Source organism: Elgaria multicarinata, chromosome 8 (genome assembly GCF_023053635.1).
Source record: "Elgaria multicarinata webbii isolate HBS135686 ecotype San Diego chromosome 8, rElgMul1.1.pri, whole genome shotgun sequence".
NCBI lineage: Eukaryota > Metazoa > Chordata > Lepidosauria > Squamata > Anguidae > Elgaria > Elgaria multicarinata.
Window position 1 is genome coordinate 92,547,295 of NC_086178.1, and position 17,506 is coordinate 92,564,800.

At 41.0% G+C, this 17,506-nt stretch overlaps 2 protein-coding genes across 2 annotated transcripts in view; one reads left to right on the top strand and one right to left on the bottom strand.

Moving 5' to 3' along the window:
• LOC134403006 (prosaposin-like) overlaps nt 1–17,506 on the bottom strand; it is a 298,719-nt gene that overhangs the window by 148,246 nt on the left and 132,967 nt on the right. The window lies entirely within an intron of this gene.
• LOC134403181 (cadherin-23-like) overlaps nt 1–17,506 on the top strand; it is a 68,759-nt gene that overhangs the window by 8,191 nt on the left and 43,062 nt on the right. Inside the window, exons 5-8 of the mRNA XM_063133288.1 lie at nt 115–264; nt 3,705–3,833; nt 5,838–5,966; nt 7,098–7,325. Of these exons, the coding sequence (XP_062989358.1) occupies nt 115–264; nt 3,705–3,833; nt 5,838–5,966; nt 7,098–7,325 (636 nt within the window). The remainder of the gene's footprint in view (nt 1–114; nt 265–3,704; nt 3,834–5,837; nt 5,967–7,097; nt 7,326–17,506) is intronic.

A 17,506-nucleotide genomic window follows, 5' to 3' on the forward strand; every position in this document is an offset into this window, starting at 1 on the left:
ATTGCCCCCCTAGTGTCTGGAAGCATGCCAAGTTGTTCTTGTTATCCAGCACCCATGACCCCTCCCCACTCTGTGTGAAATTTCTTATTCACATCTGCATTCTCTATTGGACAGGTCACTATCACCATACTGGATGAGAATGACAACAGCCCACAATTTGACATTACTTCTGACTCATCTGTGAGTGTAGCAGAGGACAGTTCTGTCGGACGTCGAATTGCTCTGGTTTTGGCCAGGGACCCTGATGCAGGAAACAATGGGCAGGTAGCCATGATTGTGTAGCTTCAAAATGTGTAATCCCCATGAAGTCCCACAGGGTATTGGGATGGGATGGTCAGTCTCTTTTTTCTTATTCCACTTTAGATCGTTAAGTGCTTTGTGCACGGGACGGGCAATAAAGAATGCCTAGTTTCTGCATAAAAGTCTGAAGATTAAGAGTGAAAAGTTGCATGGTGTGCTCGCAATAAGCAAATGCTATACTTTGTTTTCTTCCTCTAATTGTTATGACACATTGGTTTCATTCTTACTGCATACTTCCTGTTTGGATTGAACTCGTGATTCTTTCCAAGTAGGTGTGCACACTACTTGTGGTCACAGAAGCAGCAATGAAGGAAGCTTCATGGACTGATGGAGAATGCCCTGCTCTCTTGTACTAAACCTCAGATTATCTGTTGTCTTGCATAGTCAAGACATCAAAGAACAGAGTGCTGGCAGGAGGGATCTACTGGTTTCCACAACAACCAGCTCCAAACAGCTAGATTATCCATGCCACAGTAAACAAACATTTTAAAGGGGAAAAGTGGGATTAAAAAATCTGCAGTCTAGCTTCTGAATTTGTAATGCATATTTTAAATTGGCCCACACAAGCATATATGATGTACAAGCACAAGTATAAGCGCTGATTTCAAGGTGTGTGTGTGTGTGCGCGTGCGTGCGTGCGTGTATGTGTATGCAGATACACATATGTCACCAAGTTAATTCCCTTCACTTTTAAGTGAAAAATGCTATTCATAATTGGTGGGAGTGAGAGGGGAGGCATCTAGGTTGATCAGATGAGTGTTTTATCGCCCACTTGCTACTGTCCACTTACGGATGTGCGCGCATCCTTCAGACGATGACGTCCACCTCCTGCGTGCCTCCCACTCTTTCTGCTCTTTTTTCTGTCACAAAATAGACCCCTTTTAATCCAACTTTTAAAAAACAACAGAATGTGCCACCATTTCCTGCTGTGTGTAGGAAAAGCAGCGCGATTGAAACAGCCCCTGAATGGGCCACGTGGTCTTTGTTTACTTCCTCTTTCCCCTCTCGGTAGAAGAGGAAGTAATGAGGGACAAACGCGGGGGCAGAGAAGTGATGATAAGGAAATGTGATTTTCCCCATGTGATGACGCTCATCTTCTGGTTTCCTCTGACACTGCTCTTATTCAAAGACAGACATGAGGTCTCCTGGACTAGATCCAGAGTAGTACTTTTTATCGGTATTGAAGTGCACTGATAACTGTTGGGGCACATTACACACTCCATATATCTCTTTTCTAGCGTTATATTTCCCACTTTTTATTCTGGATTTTCCAAATAACACAACAGATGTCATTGCATGTGCAACAAGGCATAAACACACAAGAGGGTTATAGAGTCACCATGACGGAATCGTGCTGATATGACACGAGATGTAGATCTGGCCCTGTACTTAGTAGAAGCTTTAAAAGCTGCAAATTCAGCACTATTCAGGATCCTGTGGCATGATTCTCTCCTGGAGTTGCCTGCTTCGTTAGCCAGCCTTGCTTTTACCTTTAAAAGTGTCACTTCTAGGTTACAAGGTCTACACTAATAGGTGAGAAACACATTAGGGTTGATATATAATAAATAGATTGTGGGGAAGTTTCAAGTGGCCAAGGAACAAAGGGCTGAGTTTTGCCCACAGAGCTTAACTTCTCAGACTTTCTTTTATGGTACATGGTTTTAGGTCTTATCTACAAGGAAGAATTCTGAATGTGATCTGTGATTTTTACGTCTATGTTAACCACAACTCTGAGATTTTCACTTAAAGAAACATGATTTGAGATGACCTCTTTTAAGATTATCATTGAGATTAGGAGATGCTCCAAAAGATTGCATGGTTCGCAATTTGAGTGTAAATATGTTGCAGTGCTTGAAGAAAGACTTAATATGTACATCAAATCCAGAGAATTCTGCTAAGGCCAAATGGAACTGCAGGGATCATCACGGGCAAGCCGTCTTGTTTCTGTTGTGCCCACTTGTCTTGATTGCTGGCAAAAGGCAGCGATGAAGACTTTTGGAACTCACAAAGTGCATCGCCAATCAGATCTATGAGTCCCACCTACCTCACATTATACCACTTGCTCTTCTTCCCCTCAGTTCTTTGCAGCATTCGAATTTGATTCTAAGGCTCTAATCTTCAGCAGAACGGCTTCCCTGCAAGGCGAGAGGGCTACCATCTGAACATAACATGGAGCAGTGGCTTAGCAGGTGGCTGTAAAATATCATAAGGAAAAGTAACTTCTAAAACAAGTTACTTTGGTGCCAAGAAGCTCTTAACAGCTGACAGATGGGAGAATGGACCTGAAAAAAAAAACCAAAACAGATGTGGTTTTCTTGCCACCACAATTTACCAAAAGGAAATTCTGTCAATATTGAACAGGAAGCACTCTGCATTCAAGATGGGGTGTTTTTATATATATCTTCTTCTTTCCTTTGATTTGCTACTTGAACTACTTAGCTGCTATGAACTTCCCAGTTTCATTCTTAGCAGGATAAAAGCGGCTTTCATATGCTTAATTTTGAATTTATAGTGAATCTATTGTGGTGCACCAACTTACTGTATGCATCAGTCTAGGGAGGTATTCACGAGGCCGCTTGTTATTCATTTACATTATTTTCACCATACATTTTGTTCACAAACATCAGGGCCTTTAAAGGCAAAAGCATCTGGTAAGCTGCTGCAGGAGAGAATTCTCAGTGAAATTTGGGATGGGTAGGTGTGTATTTAAAAGTAAGTTTCTGGACTTCGTTGTTGCATTAAGAAGCTGAAAATGGAGCTGTAGGCTGTACTAAAAATATGGAGGCTCTGTATGGGAATTTAATATAGCCATGGTCTAAAATACTTAGGTACAAAGAAATTCCTCACTTAGCACACCTATTAGCCCTACTCCTTGCTCTCTTAAACTTATCTGTTGACATGTATTTCCTACTAACACACATTTCTATAATCCCGCCTTTATTTTTCTAGTCTTATGTGCATGCATGCACATGCACACTGTGAAATTACAAAACCTGCATTTCTATACATAAAATAACAGAATTGTGCACTTTCAATTAAATGTATAGATTGGGACAGAATTTGACCGTCAGCTGCCCATAATTTATGGTGGCTGTACTAAATACTCTTAATGTGACATGGGATATTATGAGACATCTTGACTGTTTGTATCCTCATCCCTTACTCACAACAATACACAGAGTCTGATGTGTAACTTGAATGAGGTTAGACGTTTTTTAAACATTATATTTGTAGGTTCAGTTTTCTAGTATCTGATTCCAGGTAATCTCAGAAATGTGTGTATGAGTTTTAGCACAAAGGACACAATATAATTTTGTTCTCCCTCTATACAATGGAACACTTCCCTTAACCCTTCCATCCATCATTGTACTTCCCACCGCCTTTTTTCTTTCTTTTGGGTACAGGTTGCTTTTTCTCTAGTATCAGGAAACCTAGGCAGGACCTTTGAAATCCGTACAACCAACAACACCTACGGAGAAGTGTTTGTGGCCAGACCATTGGATCGGGAACTGATAGAACACTACACCTTAAAGGTAATTGGGAGATGCCCACCATCCAAGTTCTATTACCCATTTGGTAGATCTGCTCAAACAGTTTATATAAAATGTGGTTATCCATGTTGTTGTCTAATGATTCTGTCATTCCACTGAATTTGCCACCTGCATGTTACCATGTGACCAAACTAGCTAGAACCTTTCCAATTTCACAGCTAAAGAGACAAAAGTGGAGGTGTAGGGAGAAAATGTAAGTGCTGTGGCATCTAGGGATGTGCATCGTATTCAGATGAAGCCTGAAGCCTAAGCAGAATTGGGACACTTTAGACCAGTTCTGGTGCTTCCTGAGGCAAAGCAAGCTTCCCTCCAAAGTCACCAGAACTGAAATCCAGCCAGAACAAGGGTTTATTTCTGATTCGTGCTCAGAGGTACAGACATTCTGTCTCCTCTCCAAATGGTGTGGTTTTGTTTTGTTTTGTTTCTCCAAAGCACTGATGAGTGGGATAAGGTGGGGAGTGCAGTTGAGTGACTGATAGGTCCACCTTCTAATCTGAGGGCACACTTTCCCAGAGGCTTCAATTTCTGTGCTTTGTGGGAGGGATTTGAGTTCTATTGAGTTCCAATCAATATTCTCACTATCTTCCATTTCTCTCAGTTATTCACTCTGCATCAAGTATGGATGAGATGAGAGAGGGAAAGCATGGGACTGTGAGGTGGCCATTCTTCCAATGCCACCATTCTTCACTACGAAAAATTCTTAAACTAGGGAAATTGCAGGAGCCCAGTTGGGGATCAAGCTTGGCAATTCCTTGCTGGCTTGGCCCCCTGGATGCCAGTCCATGGATCCCCATGCTTGGACACCTTCAGTAAAATTATGCCCGCAGTCTTGCATAAATTTATGGCTGTCATTTTATGCAGATGATGATTTATGTAAATAGGCAGACTTATGCAAAATGGCAGCTCATGGGGTGGGGGAATGGCATCTGCCACTCGCCGGGCACCTGTGGACTGTCTGGCAGCTCACCCAGTATGCCAAACAGGAATGGGTAAATGGCAGGGGTCTGGCGCATGGCACGTGGAGTGGGTGCAAGGTGGTTCATTCAACCCTAGTTTAAACTGGATTTCAAGCATTATAACTTTCTATCCTCCTGAAACCATGCAGGTTTCTTGCATGGAGACACTGCTATGATGTGTACAATTTTCATACCAATTGCCTGAAACAATGCAGAGGGAGGGATGGGGAAGCAAATCACTCCCCTGCACCAAATTTGAGGACTTCCCTTCCACATGAGCCACTGCACTTATCCTTCTGAAACTTTTCAAGTTTCTTACGTAGACACACCTCTAGGCTACCATTTTCAGAGCAGTGACCCACAAGAAACATAGGGAGGCTAAGCATCTCCTTTATTGAAGACCCTCAAAATGTCAAGGCTGATCTTGTACAACGCCCTGCCCTGCCCCACTGCAGCTATCATTCTGAAATCGGCAGATTTGATTACCTTCAGAAGAGGCAACCGTCCATACAATTTTTATCCAATTTTGCCAAAAAAGTTAAACTATTGGCACTTCCCTTAAACAAATAATAATATAAAAGCACCTAGCACATAACCATTACACCTATTTTTCTGCTATTTGGCAGAAATAATTCCCCACCCCCCCCGCCCGCCTAAGGAGCCACTACGGAGCTCTGTCTGTAAATACCATTCAATTCTGAGCAAGAGAAAAAAAGTTGTAGCTTGTTGTTGTTTTTTAATCCATGGTAGTTGGTGGGAGGCATGAAGCTTCAGATTTTTGAATCTTGGTTCAGGATCTGTACCTGGATTGAGTGGGGTGCCTCTCGATTAGTTCAGGTCAAATTGGGCTATTTTCCAAAGCACCAAACCAGAGACAGCATTAACTCTTAGGGTCAGTGCATACCTTTCTAGCAACAGACTATAGAGGGGTGGGGCAGAGTAGGCTCTGTAGTTGTCTTATCTAAAGAAGCTTAACTAAAGCTACTATATGATCTTTCCAGCTGGATATAACCCTTTTCCTACATTCCAGATTCAAGCAGCTGACAGAGGTGTTCCGCCTCGCAGAAAAGAGCATACCTTAAGAGTTAATATATTGGATGTTAATGATAACCCACCAGTCATTGCAAACCCATATGGATACAACGTTAGCATTAATGAGGTAAGCTTCTCTGGTTGCTAGCTTTTTGCACACAGGCTCATGGAACTGTCTCTCCTCCCTTTGATGAGAATTGTTTGCACACAAGGAAGATCTGTTTGTAATCTCAATACAGCCTTAGTTCTGGGTGCACCAGCTTCTGTAATGTATATAGACACTTGTTTGAGAATCTTCTTTGAAAACTTGTTTCTGGGTGAAAGGCATTTCAGGCAGCAGAGTCCTGGTACTGTGGGTGTACTTTTAGCCAGCCACATAAATTAAGTAACAAACAGTGCACATAAATTAAGTAATAAAAGGTCACCCACAGAAGTTAGTGGGTCCTTTGCACTACATCATCAACCTCCAGGAAGTTGCTTGCTCTTCCCCCCCTTTATCCTGCTTTCAAAAAGATTGGCGATTATTCTGATCTATCGGCTAAGCGAAATGCCGGCATAGCGTAATAATGACAGCACCATCTAGCTGCTGTAAATTGAAACACAGAGAACATATACAACTTGCCAAAGAAGGGCTTTTCCTCGATTCAAACCACATGTCCGCCTTGTAAAGGAGCCGATGTAATCCTGTAAAGAAACTGAAAGCAGAAAGCCCCAGTAGGGATGTGGGTTTTTTTGCTTAATGTAGAGAAGTTCCCCGTCTATCTACTTCCAGTTTCATTTTTGCATATGTCCGGTGTATAATTTCTCAAATAGTTTGAAGGGACTCCTGCTTTGGTGAAATAGTCAGTTAATCGGCTTGAAATGCTTGTGGTTCCCACACTCAGCCCGAAGAAGAGCTTCCTGCCATATTCATGGCTGATTTAGCCTGGCTCTTACAATATAATGTATTTTAGTAGTCGTTGCCTAATCCTCAATCCAAATCTAATGTAAACTGCACAGTTACGTTTTGGAGAGGAGTATGCTTTCTCATCTATTCTATTTTATTTCTGTTTATTACATTTCTATACCACCCCATAGTCGAAGGTTTCTGGGTGGTTTACAAAAGATTAAAACATTAAACATTAAAAATTGAAATACAAAATTTAAAAATATAACAGACAACATTCAAAGATAATATCTCATAATATTTCTAAATTAAAATGCCAACCCAATTTTCATTTCTTTCCAAACTCTCCCACCCCACCCCATCTACTCACAGAATGTGGGTGGAGGTACTGCAGTGGCTCAGGTGCGAGCAACTGACAGGGATAGTGGCCTCAACAGTGTCCTCTCCTACTACATCACTCATGGGAATGAGGAACTGACCTTCCGGATGGACAGAGTAACCGGGGAAATCGCCACTCGCCCTTCCCCTCCGGACCGTGAGAGGCAACAGTTCTACCAGCTGGTGGTCACCGTGGAGGATGAAGGCAACCCAGCCCTCTCGGTAGGTGGATACTATGTGACACTACAATTTATGGTTGGCAATGCCCTTGGGAAATATTGGATGCGCTTATTGTGGGACAAAGTTCCCATGAAAAACTGAGAAGTGAAGATTTGCCTAGCTTCATCTACTCGTGATACCGGAATCTTAATTTTGAAAATTATTGGGCAAGGTGAGCAATTCAATTCAATTCAATCTATAATTCATCCATAGCTAACATTAATATCCCCTGGGCTACCACATACATATCTGAAACATGCTTACTATAATGTTAGTGATCAGCCAATCCATTATACTGGCTCTATACTCATAGTTTCCAGTTTGTATTGCCTGTTAGAATTTGGAGATGGAGTAAACCAGATTCTCACACATACATGACATAAATGTGCTGTCAGATGTATATATTGCTTGTTCAGACTGGTTTCAGATGTTCAACTTGGTCCCTAGTGTCAGGCTATCCTGGGACAATGTGATGATCAGAAATGTTACATGAGTGCTGTAAGTCACCCTCTATTACACCTCCATTTCAGTGACATTCAGATGTAGTTACAGAAACAAGGATCCTGAATGTAATTTCTTCTCCTTTTTCCCTCCCTGCCAACACAGTAACCAGTAATATTGACACACAAAATGGGCATGATTGGGTGGAGCAGATGAAAAGTTAGGATGAGGAAGTGATGTTCCCCATTTAAACAGGATTTACACCAGCATAACTGATGTGCAGCACATTACTAAACATTGAGCTATTTTCTACTCCTACAACATTTTTACGCAAAGAACGTATTGTGCACTTGTAATTCCTTACTCACAGTTGTTTATGGGTTCTTTAGATGTCATGATCCTCCAGTTTTGCTTCTATTTTTAAGAGCATTTTTCCAGGCATTTTTAGAGTGGGGAAAATGGGGTATTATTACTGAAAATGAAAGGAAATGTATTTTCCAACTTGTGTAATTGCAATATTCTGCTATAGCGCAGTACCACCTAGAGGTTAGGTGGTAGAAAAGCAGGAAAGGAAAAGCTCTTTGTGTAGAGTTCAGATCTCAATTCTGTGATGAAGCTGAAAGTAGATACGGTGATTAACAGCTTCGTGAAGAAAAGCTTGTAGCTACAAAGCACCAGGTTTGGAAGATGTTGAATCTCATTCTCTTCATTAGAACTCTCCTTGTAACATGTGAAGCAAATAGATGGTGACTTATTCAAGGCCACCTGGAGAAAGTTCATTTAGTTTTCTTAAGTCCAAGTCCAACAACCTCTCCTCTCTGTCTAAATCCAGGGAAGTTGTTCAATTAATGTCTGACATCAGTAATGGACTGTATGAATGGGCAAACAACTTGAAGCTTAATCCAGGCAAGACAGAAGTGAGCCTACTCTGCAGAAAGGCAGATCAGGAAATAGGGATTTCTATCTGTCTTGGAATAGATTTTGTTCCCCCTTGAAGACGGCTTCATATTGGGTGTAGTCCTGGATTCAGTCCTTAACCTGGATTTCCAGGAATTGGCAGTGGGCAGGACCACTTTTGCATAGCTAAGGATAGTGTGCGAATTGCACCCATTCTTTGAAATGTTGGATCTGGCCATGATGACACACATCTTAATTACATTTTGTTCAGAGTACTGTAACATGGTCAATGTGGGACTACCTTTGAAGAGTGTTTAGAAGCTTCAGCGGTTTCAGAATGCTACAGCCAGATGTTTGATCAAGGCAAGTTATAAGGAGAATTTGATTCTCATGTTAAAAATGCACCATTGGCTACCAATCCATTTTCAGGCACAAATGAAAGTGCTGGTTATGACACCTAAAGCCCTATATGGCTTGAAACCAGGCTGTTTGAAATACTACATTCTTCTATATGAGCGTGCCCTGGTTTTAAGATCTCTGGGTTTTAAAATCATTGCCACTGAAGACATGTTTGGTGAGGGTGTGAGAGAGGGCATCCTCACTTCCAGATGTGAACACCCTGCTAAGGGATGCTAAGTTAGCTCCCTCTTTGTTGTGCTTCTGTAGGCAGGCAAATGTGATTTTATTCAGGTTGGCTTTGGGGATGTAAGCTTGTATGTTGCTGAAGATGGTTTTAACTAGGGCTGTGCAAGGTTCACATCTCAGATATTCAAATCTGAGGTTCGGAGGCCATTTTGTGGCAGATCCACCATTTTACGAAGGGTTCTGCCATTTTAGGATGGGATGTTCCCGCAAAGCCCTATGCCTCGGTAAAGCCTACAGTCCCAGCATGCAATGGCTGGGAGGGCTGGACTTACCAGGGCTCAGGAGCAAAGGGCAGACATGTCCTTGCTGCTCGCTCGCTCCTCGGCACAATCACCAGCTTCCCTGCCATCATTGCTGGCTTCCTCTTGCGAGATCGCATCCTCTTGCGAGATCACCTAATACGGACTCTATGCTTATTTCTTTTAAGGAATCTTCCACCACGTAGAAAGGTATCCAAACCTACCTTAGCTAGATGAATGAAGGAATGCATTTCCCTAGGATATGCGGTAGGGTGGACCACTTCCAGATGGAATTGCAACTAATTCAATCAAGATCGTGATCACTGTGGCAGCTCCTAATTTGTATACTAGTCTAGCAGAAGATACTGTAACTTCAGAGCCGCAACTATCATAGCATCTGCCTCCACTTTAGAGTTTCTTTACAAGAGTGTTATATATGCATGGATAGAGATTGCTTTTGGCAGGCAAATGTTAGGTAGGTTCCATGAAATAAGGGCAGGGCTCCACCCAGGATGTGAGCTCACTGGTATTTCACATTCCATTCAAGAATATCCTCCACTGAAAGAGAAAGAAACAGGTACTCACCATTGACTCATTCTCCATAGCTGGAGAACATTCTGATCCACTTTTGGACCTTTGCAAATTTTGTTATGCTTCCCTAGTAATTACTACAGGATTAGAGGGAAGTAGGAATTTTATTTGGTACTCAGATGTACTTTGAGTTCTGGGGATGAGTCTCTTATCACGTTCTATTTTGTTCCCTTTATTTCTTGGTCTTTGGGTTATTATATCGTTGTTGGGGGTTTTCCATACAATTTAAATAAATAATAATTAAATATACCTTTCAGCTGCAGTTTATCTCATGGGCAAAGGTTTTGCATAGCTCTGCCTCTGGAAGTGAATGGTAAGAGCTAATCGATTCAAGGAGGTCCTCTTTCCACTTAAGAATGAATGGCTTTCTTTCCATCCCCTTTTTCACACTACATCTACAAGATACATATTCAGTATCTTGAGGGGAGAAATCAAGAGATTCCTTAAGCAGAGCAGTTTGACTACAACCCTGGTCTTGCTAAGACAAAGACGCACTAGTAGAAGATTCAGAGTAATTTCTCCCTGCCGATTGTAACTAGGTTGTTTTTTGGCTAATGACTCAGCACTGGAAGGTCAATGTTTCATGCCCTTGCTAGCATTGAGAGCAAGTGCTCGCTGCAGTGTTCTTGGCCCTCAGTGACAGTTCCATGTGAGAAATAGTTGGCCTAAGTCTTAACTGTTTCTAAGTAGTTAATTAGATATGATGATGATGATGATGATGATGATGATGCCGCCGCCGCCCCTTCGATGGCCTTATAGGCCCCTTCCAACTCTACTATTCTATGATTCTATTATGCTTTAAGGTGGGTTTCTGCATTGAGCTGGGGGTTGGACTCGATGGCCTTATAGGCCCCTTCTAACTTTACTATTCTATGATTCTATGAACATTTCTATACCACCCCATAGCCGAAGCTCTCTGGTCAGTTTACAAATATGAGTGATTCATTCCTGTAGGAATCTGCAAGGTTGCATATAGAAGGTGGACCCACAAAAGTGTATTTTTACCTGGTGCTGCTCTTGTCATCTGGGTCCAGCATAATAACAACTGTTTTATTTGATAATAATGATTGTTTGAACCATTATTGTCTATACAGAATATGAGTTTACAGTCATGGTGACCAGTCATTTCGTCAGCTTGACTTGGGACAGCTGCCCTGTTTCATCTCAGAATTAGTTCTTTATGTGGTTTTTGGCTCCCCCTCAAACTGCCCTCCCTGCCGTCTCTTGTTTTCATCCAGTACTGAAAATCCAAACTGGGCGGCTGCCCTGCCCTGCAGCGGTTTTTGCTCCAAATTAGACATGCTGGGTGTATAGCGTTCCAATTACCTAAGCACTTGGCATAGTTGTAAGGGTGGTAGGATTCAGTGTAGTTCCTCCTTGCATATTTCCACTGGATGGATTGACTGGAGGCATACAACTTTTTACCCCCTTACTCTATATTTGCAAAACTACATTTGCCTATCTTTATCTTGAATAGTGTGAAATCCAGCTTTTGTCCCAGTTCTAGTTATTATTAATGTCACCCAAGTGTTGCTGTTCTCTAAAATAATCTCAGTTTTGCTTCAAAACAACAACAGGGAAGTAGTCTATATGTTTTGGCATGATTTTTGGCTTGCCAGAAATGCCTCAATAAGAATTTTTATGCAGAACTTCTAATTTTAAACACTTCCCATTTTAGGCCATTAGCTGTTTTTTGTTTTTCTTAATGGACATCTTGTTTTCATAACATAGTGCCACCACTTCCTTGTACCTACAGACAACCCAACAGTCAATGTAAATTGCCAGGAATGGGTACAATCGCAAGCCTTATGGAGACACAAGTGTGTGTCTTTAGAAGTAGAATATATGTTAGAAACTTCTGATTTTGATTCCAGATGGAGGAGGGTTTTTTTATCATTTGGATCATACAGATGATCATCAGTATGCCTGATCCATACAAGGACTGAGAAAATACCATGATCTCTACTAGTCCAACTTGTCTGGCAGCACAGTCCAATCCCTGTTTACTTGGAAGTAAGTCTCATTGTGTTCAGTGGGGCTTGTAACCTAACTGTATCAAAGTTCAGCACACAATTAAATTGTGTGACTGTCATAGCAAAACCGTATACTATTTTTGCAGACATCCATTCTCCCACAGTTGAACTAACACTGCAGCATGAAACCAGCAGCCTGGATACAATCTAACATAGCCATAAGTCTAGCACACTGCATATGTATTTGTGGAGTTGGTTCAATTTAGGATTTGCCTCATTATGTATTGGACCGTTATTTATATGTAGGCATTAGACTCAAATGAATAATGCCTTTTTGAGGCAATACCAATTAGTAATTGACCTTTAATTTTTGCACACCTGCTTGCTGCCCTTCTGAAGTACCTTCTAATAGCAATGGGAGGAAAACCCACCTGAGTCTGTGAGGGCAAAGGATGTCCCTGTGTCCAGCCCTCCTGGGCCCCAATGGACGCGCCTGCTGGATTTTCTTCCATCACTGGCTGCAGGGCAAAGGGGGCGCAGGTCCCGGCAGAACTGACTTCCGTCCTGACCTGTGTGCACCCTTCGTCCTTTCCCCCACTGTGGGTACATTCACCATTAGAGTGAAGGGGGAAAATACGTGATCTCCCCAGCCTTGGGGAAAATCATGTTTCCCCCCTACTTAAAGGCCACGATTGGCATGGAGGGGGGAGGCAAAGCGCACTTTCTGGGGCCTCACGAAAGGGTGCAATTTGCCCAGCATGCTAACTTTGTGGACACCCCGGAAAGGGTGCATTGCTGAGTGCAAGGCCGGGCCAGCTCCCGGAACAGGGCTAGCCAAGCAGCGCTCAGCGAACTTGCAGGGCAGGCGCCCACGAGTTCTTCATTTCCTACTTCTGAAGTACCTTCCATCAGGGCAGCAAGTAGAAGCCCAAGAATAGATATTGATTGCTTCAAATATTTATTCCCACTTCCACTTTTTTTCCTAAAAAATATTTAAGGAAGCAAGTAGCTTTATACAACTCACTTTACTTCAATTTAGTTACCAGTTCAGTTTTGTTACAGCTTACTGGTGTTACAAAATACATCTTCAGTTATATAAATATTAGATATCCTAAGATCATTTTGGTTTTTTTGGTAAGATTACAGCAAATGTACTCCAGCTTATCCAAAGTCCATCTTATGTATTTTTTGTTTGTTTGTTTCATCGGTCCATTAGGATAAGAGGTTTGACTATACTTGCTTGTATCTGCAGCAATTTTCCCAGTACAATGCCAAATTATAATAATCTTTATCAGTTGTTTTACTATGGCTGCATTCGGACGCCACAATAGTCAAGTCATGCTCGTCTCCCTGCATCATACACGCTTTTAGAATCCTGCTATTTGTGCCTTTGTTCAGGGAGAGGAGAAGTACTGGTGTGTTTTAACATATGTTTAGTGGTGACTATCTGACAATTTCAGTGCTTACTAAGAACCAAGTCAGCTGCAAACCAATTAGAAGTCTAATTTTGCTCAAAATACTCTTTTAAAAAAGACGTGTTGCTAACACTATAAAATATTTATTTCTTAAAGTAACTACTTGTATTCTGCCTATGTCAGTAAAGGCACCAAGATTAATTTCTAACATTCAATTGATTCTTTATCAGTCTAGTTTCTGTTGTTCTATGAAACTGCTGAACGGGCCAAATAACAAGTTTAAAGCTTTCAATCAGACCATTTTCAAATAAGTAGGGGATCATTGTTTTGGTTAATAAAAGCAACAGAAAAATCTGTTAGCAAGTGGAGTATGAGAATAGTGCATGTTAGGTTGTCTTCTTGCTGGGTAAGCTTGAAACCAGTTTACTCTCTTTCAGAGCAAAAGTCAGGTATATAAAAGCAAAGGGCAAAGTAGATCTGAGTTTGTTGCTTTGTGCTGCAACCAGGGGTCTGTTGTGTTTTATTTCATATTAGGAATGTTTCGTTATTTAGCTTGGAGGGTGAAATCCATACCCACTGCCAGTCTGATCCATGTTTCTGTGTGGTAAATCAGTAATGGGCAACTAGGTAAACCTTGGGCAGAACACATGGATGGAAGATCAAAATGGTCTCCCGCTTATTGGCTTGCTGTTGCCAACCTGCTAAAAGCCCAGGCAGGCATGCTGCTTGTCCACTACCCTGTGCCTATTTGCATTCTCTTCCCCTCCTTATTGTTTTACTATGATTTTATTAGATTGTAAGCCTTTGCGGCAGGGCCTTGTTATTTACTGTTTTACTCTGTACAGCACCCTGTACATTGATGGTGCTATATAAATAATAATAATAATAATAATAATAATAATAATAATAATAATAATAAATTAACAGGAATGGCTTTGTTCTGGTTATTAAGATGGCACAACATGGCTCACCAGAATAGCTACTGTGTTAAAACTTCGAGAGGGAACAAAATTAAGGAAGTTTGGCAACTTGTTGCATGTACCCATTGCTTTAATGTTTAGTGGTTTATTTATTGCTGAGAGAAGTTGTAGTGTAACCCTTTACAGCTGCTGAACATTAGGATATGCTAACTTCTTACCAGAACTTGCTTGGATTTACATGGGGAAATAGCCTTTGTCAGCAACATTGATTACAAAGTGGTTTGCATCATGCTGTACTAATTTTAAGCTTAAAAGAGGCATCATTTTTAATAGATCTGATCAAAGTTTTTTTGTTTCTAGTGTGAACTGATTAGTCACTGCCATTCCTGTGTATTACTAATGCTTTCTACGGACAGCTGTACATCCATAGGTTCACCACATATGGAGTTTAATACTGTGTGAATCCTAACTTTCTTACCCCTATTTCAATACTTGTTCTTTTTAATAAAGGGTCAAAAACTGGGGCCCATCTACATGTAGGGATTTACTCCAGTGCTACTGCATCTCATAATCACGGCTCATGACATTCCCCCCTTTCCGCAGCAACCATGGGTTTGCATACTATAAAACCTGCATTTTTGTGAAGTTGTTTTGTGACGGATTTTCCTGTTGCACCAGCTTCAGTGCAGTTTGGGAGGCTGTGTGACCTCAACTAGTGATACTGGCTTTGGTGACAGTTATGGGGAGCAGCCTTATAGGAGGAAGGGAAAGTTGAGTCATCAGAGAATTGGCTTTACTTTCTGCTGATTTGTCTTGTTTTCCCCCAAATGAGCCTTAAATTCAGCATGCTGAAAACAGCCCGCTTGGCATGTCTACTCAGAAGTAATACCCATTGTCTTCTATTTCAGTTACTCGGCATGGAAGCAGAGAGAGGGGGTGAGGAAGGACATTGCCTTTTGTTTCAATTTTTGCTCATCTAGAAGATTAATGACTTTTTTTCCCTAATGGATGCTGGTTGATGCCATGGGACTCCCACCCACTATGCCCAAACTAATGCTATTTCTGATGGAGTCTGCCATGCAAAAGTCATTCTTTTTTTCTTCTTCTATATGCCACTTTCATTGGTTGTGTGTACTATGGGAGAAGCAAATCTGATTTGATGAAAATGCGGTTTTAAACTGAATCGTGCTGAAAAGCATCTCTGTGTAGATAGGACCCTGAAGTGAGTTGTGCAACAGTTCCTGTTGCCAGAACAATACATAGAGACTAATAGGATTTGACTATCATGTCTATAGCATTTCAATCTAATTTGCTTACATGGAAACAGAACTCACATGATGCAGCATCTGGCTTAAAGATGTAGCAGTGAAAATTTAATTAGAGGTGCTACAGGGATGAAATGTATACTATATATTGCATTTGATTTTGTGTATCTTGTATTTGTTCAATATAAGACAGCTTCATGTTTTCATATGAACAGCTCTGTAGCTAAGAGCACTGAAGTCACCAGTTTATGGATTTGATTTTGGGTTTTTGCTGAATATTACCCATGACCCTTTTTCTGTTACAAGAGAAAAATGACTGCAATAAACTTTATGGTATTATCAAAACAAACAAACATTTAGATGGGCTGTCAGAGCAGTGGATATGTGCACATAGGACAAGTAATCACCACCCTTACCCTTCTATGCATGCATGCACCACCCACTCCTCTTTCTACCAGACAGGTACTTTTAAAACAATGAGGTCTGTGACAGTTCACTAATAAGTCTTCCTTGTCTTAAATCCTTGTACTCAATCACAAGATCATTTAAATACCATTTTAAGGCTGGAGTATCTGTACACTCAATTTTTTGCCAGATATGTACAGGCATGTTTCAGGTTAATACTGATGAGCATTTACCAAGTGATCACTTCTTGCATGCATTCTGCGACAACTTGATAATTTGTTCTTCTTAATTGTCCTTCTAAATGCTATGGGGAAACTTTTATCATATTTCTGAGCTTGACCAGGAAATCCAGGGAAGCAGAATGGTAAAATTCTCACCACTTAAATAGTTTGAGATGTCTTTCCCAAGCATCACATATACACATTGGCAAATTATCACTGAGTAAATGGTCTTCTGTATTCATCCAAAGTAGGTGACACACCTATGCACAATCCAGAGTATCATATCTCAGAAACAGCCATTTTGATGTTCTGCACTGACATATTTATCTAGCTGAGCTACTAATAGAATAGATTTCCAGATCAGTTGAAATATTTGCTTACCTTATCATAACAACTTTGCCATGAGGATCATGCAGAAGACTTTTTTCATTTATTAGTTAGCCTAGTTTTCACAAAATCCTTCGTATGTCTTAGGGGGGTGTATTACAGTTAAGACCAATTCTTTGGCTATTACCCAGTAAATATATTTCAAATTATGATAGCCACACAAGTGGTAGACACAGTCACCAATGTGGTTCAAAAGACCTTTTATTATGACGTAACTGGATTATTGCAAATAGCCCTGAAGTTTTCCATCTGTTTCACTGATATAATAAGTAGATTGTATGTAACAACTTCTGCCAACAGATTTTTATCTTTTCATGTACTTGGAGCTTTGAAATTATAATTCAGTACTCTTGGGCTACTAAAATGCCATGTGTGCGAAACCACAGCCTATGCAATGACTATGTTCTTCATGGCCCTGGGCCAGCCCATGAGCCTGCCAACGAATGACTTATGTACCTGAAGCTGTCTTTAACAAAACATGTAACAGTTGAAACACCAATGATATCACATAAGATTAGCTATTCACATGCACGTGTGCCATTCTTTATGAGAGTATCCTGACACTAGAAAGATGCCCCTCTAATTATAGAATTGACCTGGGTCAATTTGTATCTCTGACCAAAACCTCTTGTGTACACTTCCCCTATTGCAGGATGACTTCTTCTTAAGCCAGCTTAACTTCAAACATGTCATCTTAAATTACTTATGGAATACAATGTGAAGCATAAACCCTGGAGTAGGGCTGTCTGTTAGCAATATATTAAAACAGTATTTCAATTAGTTTT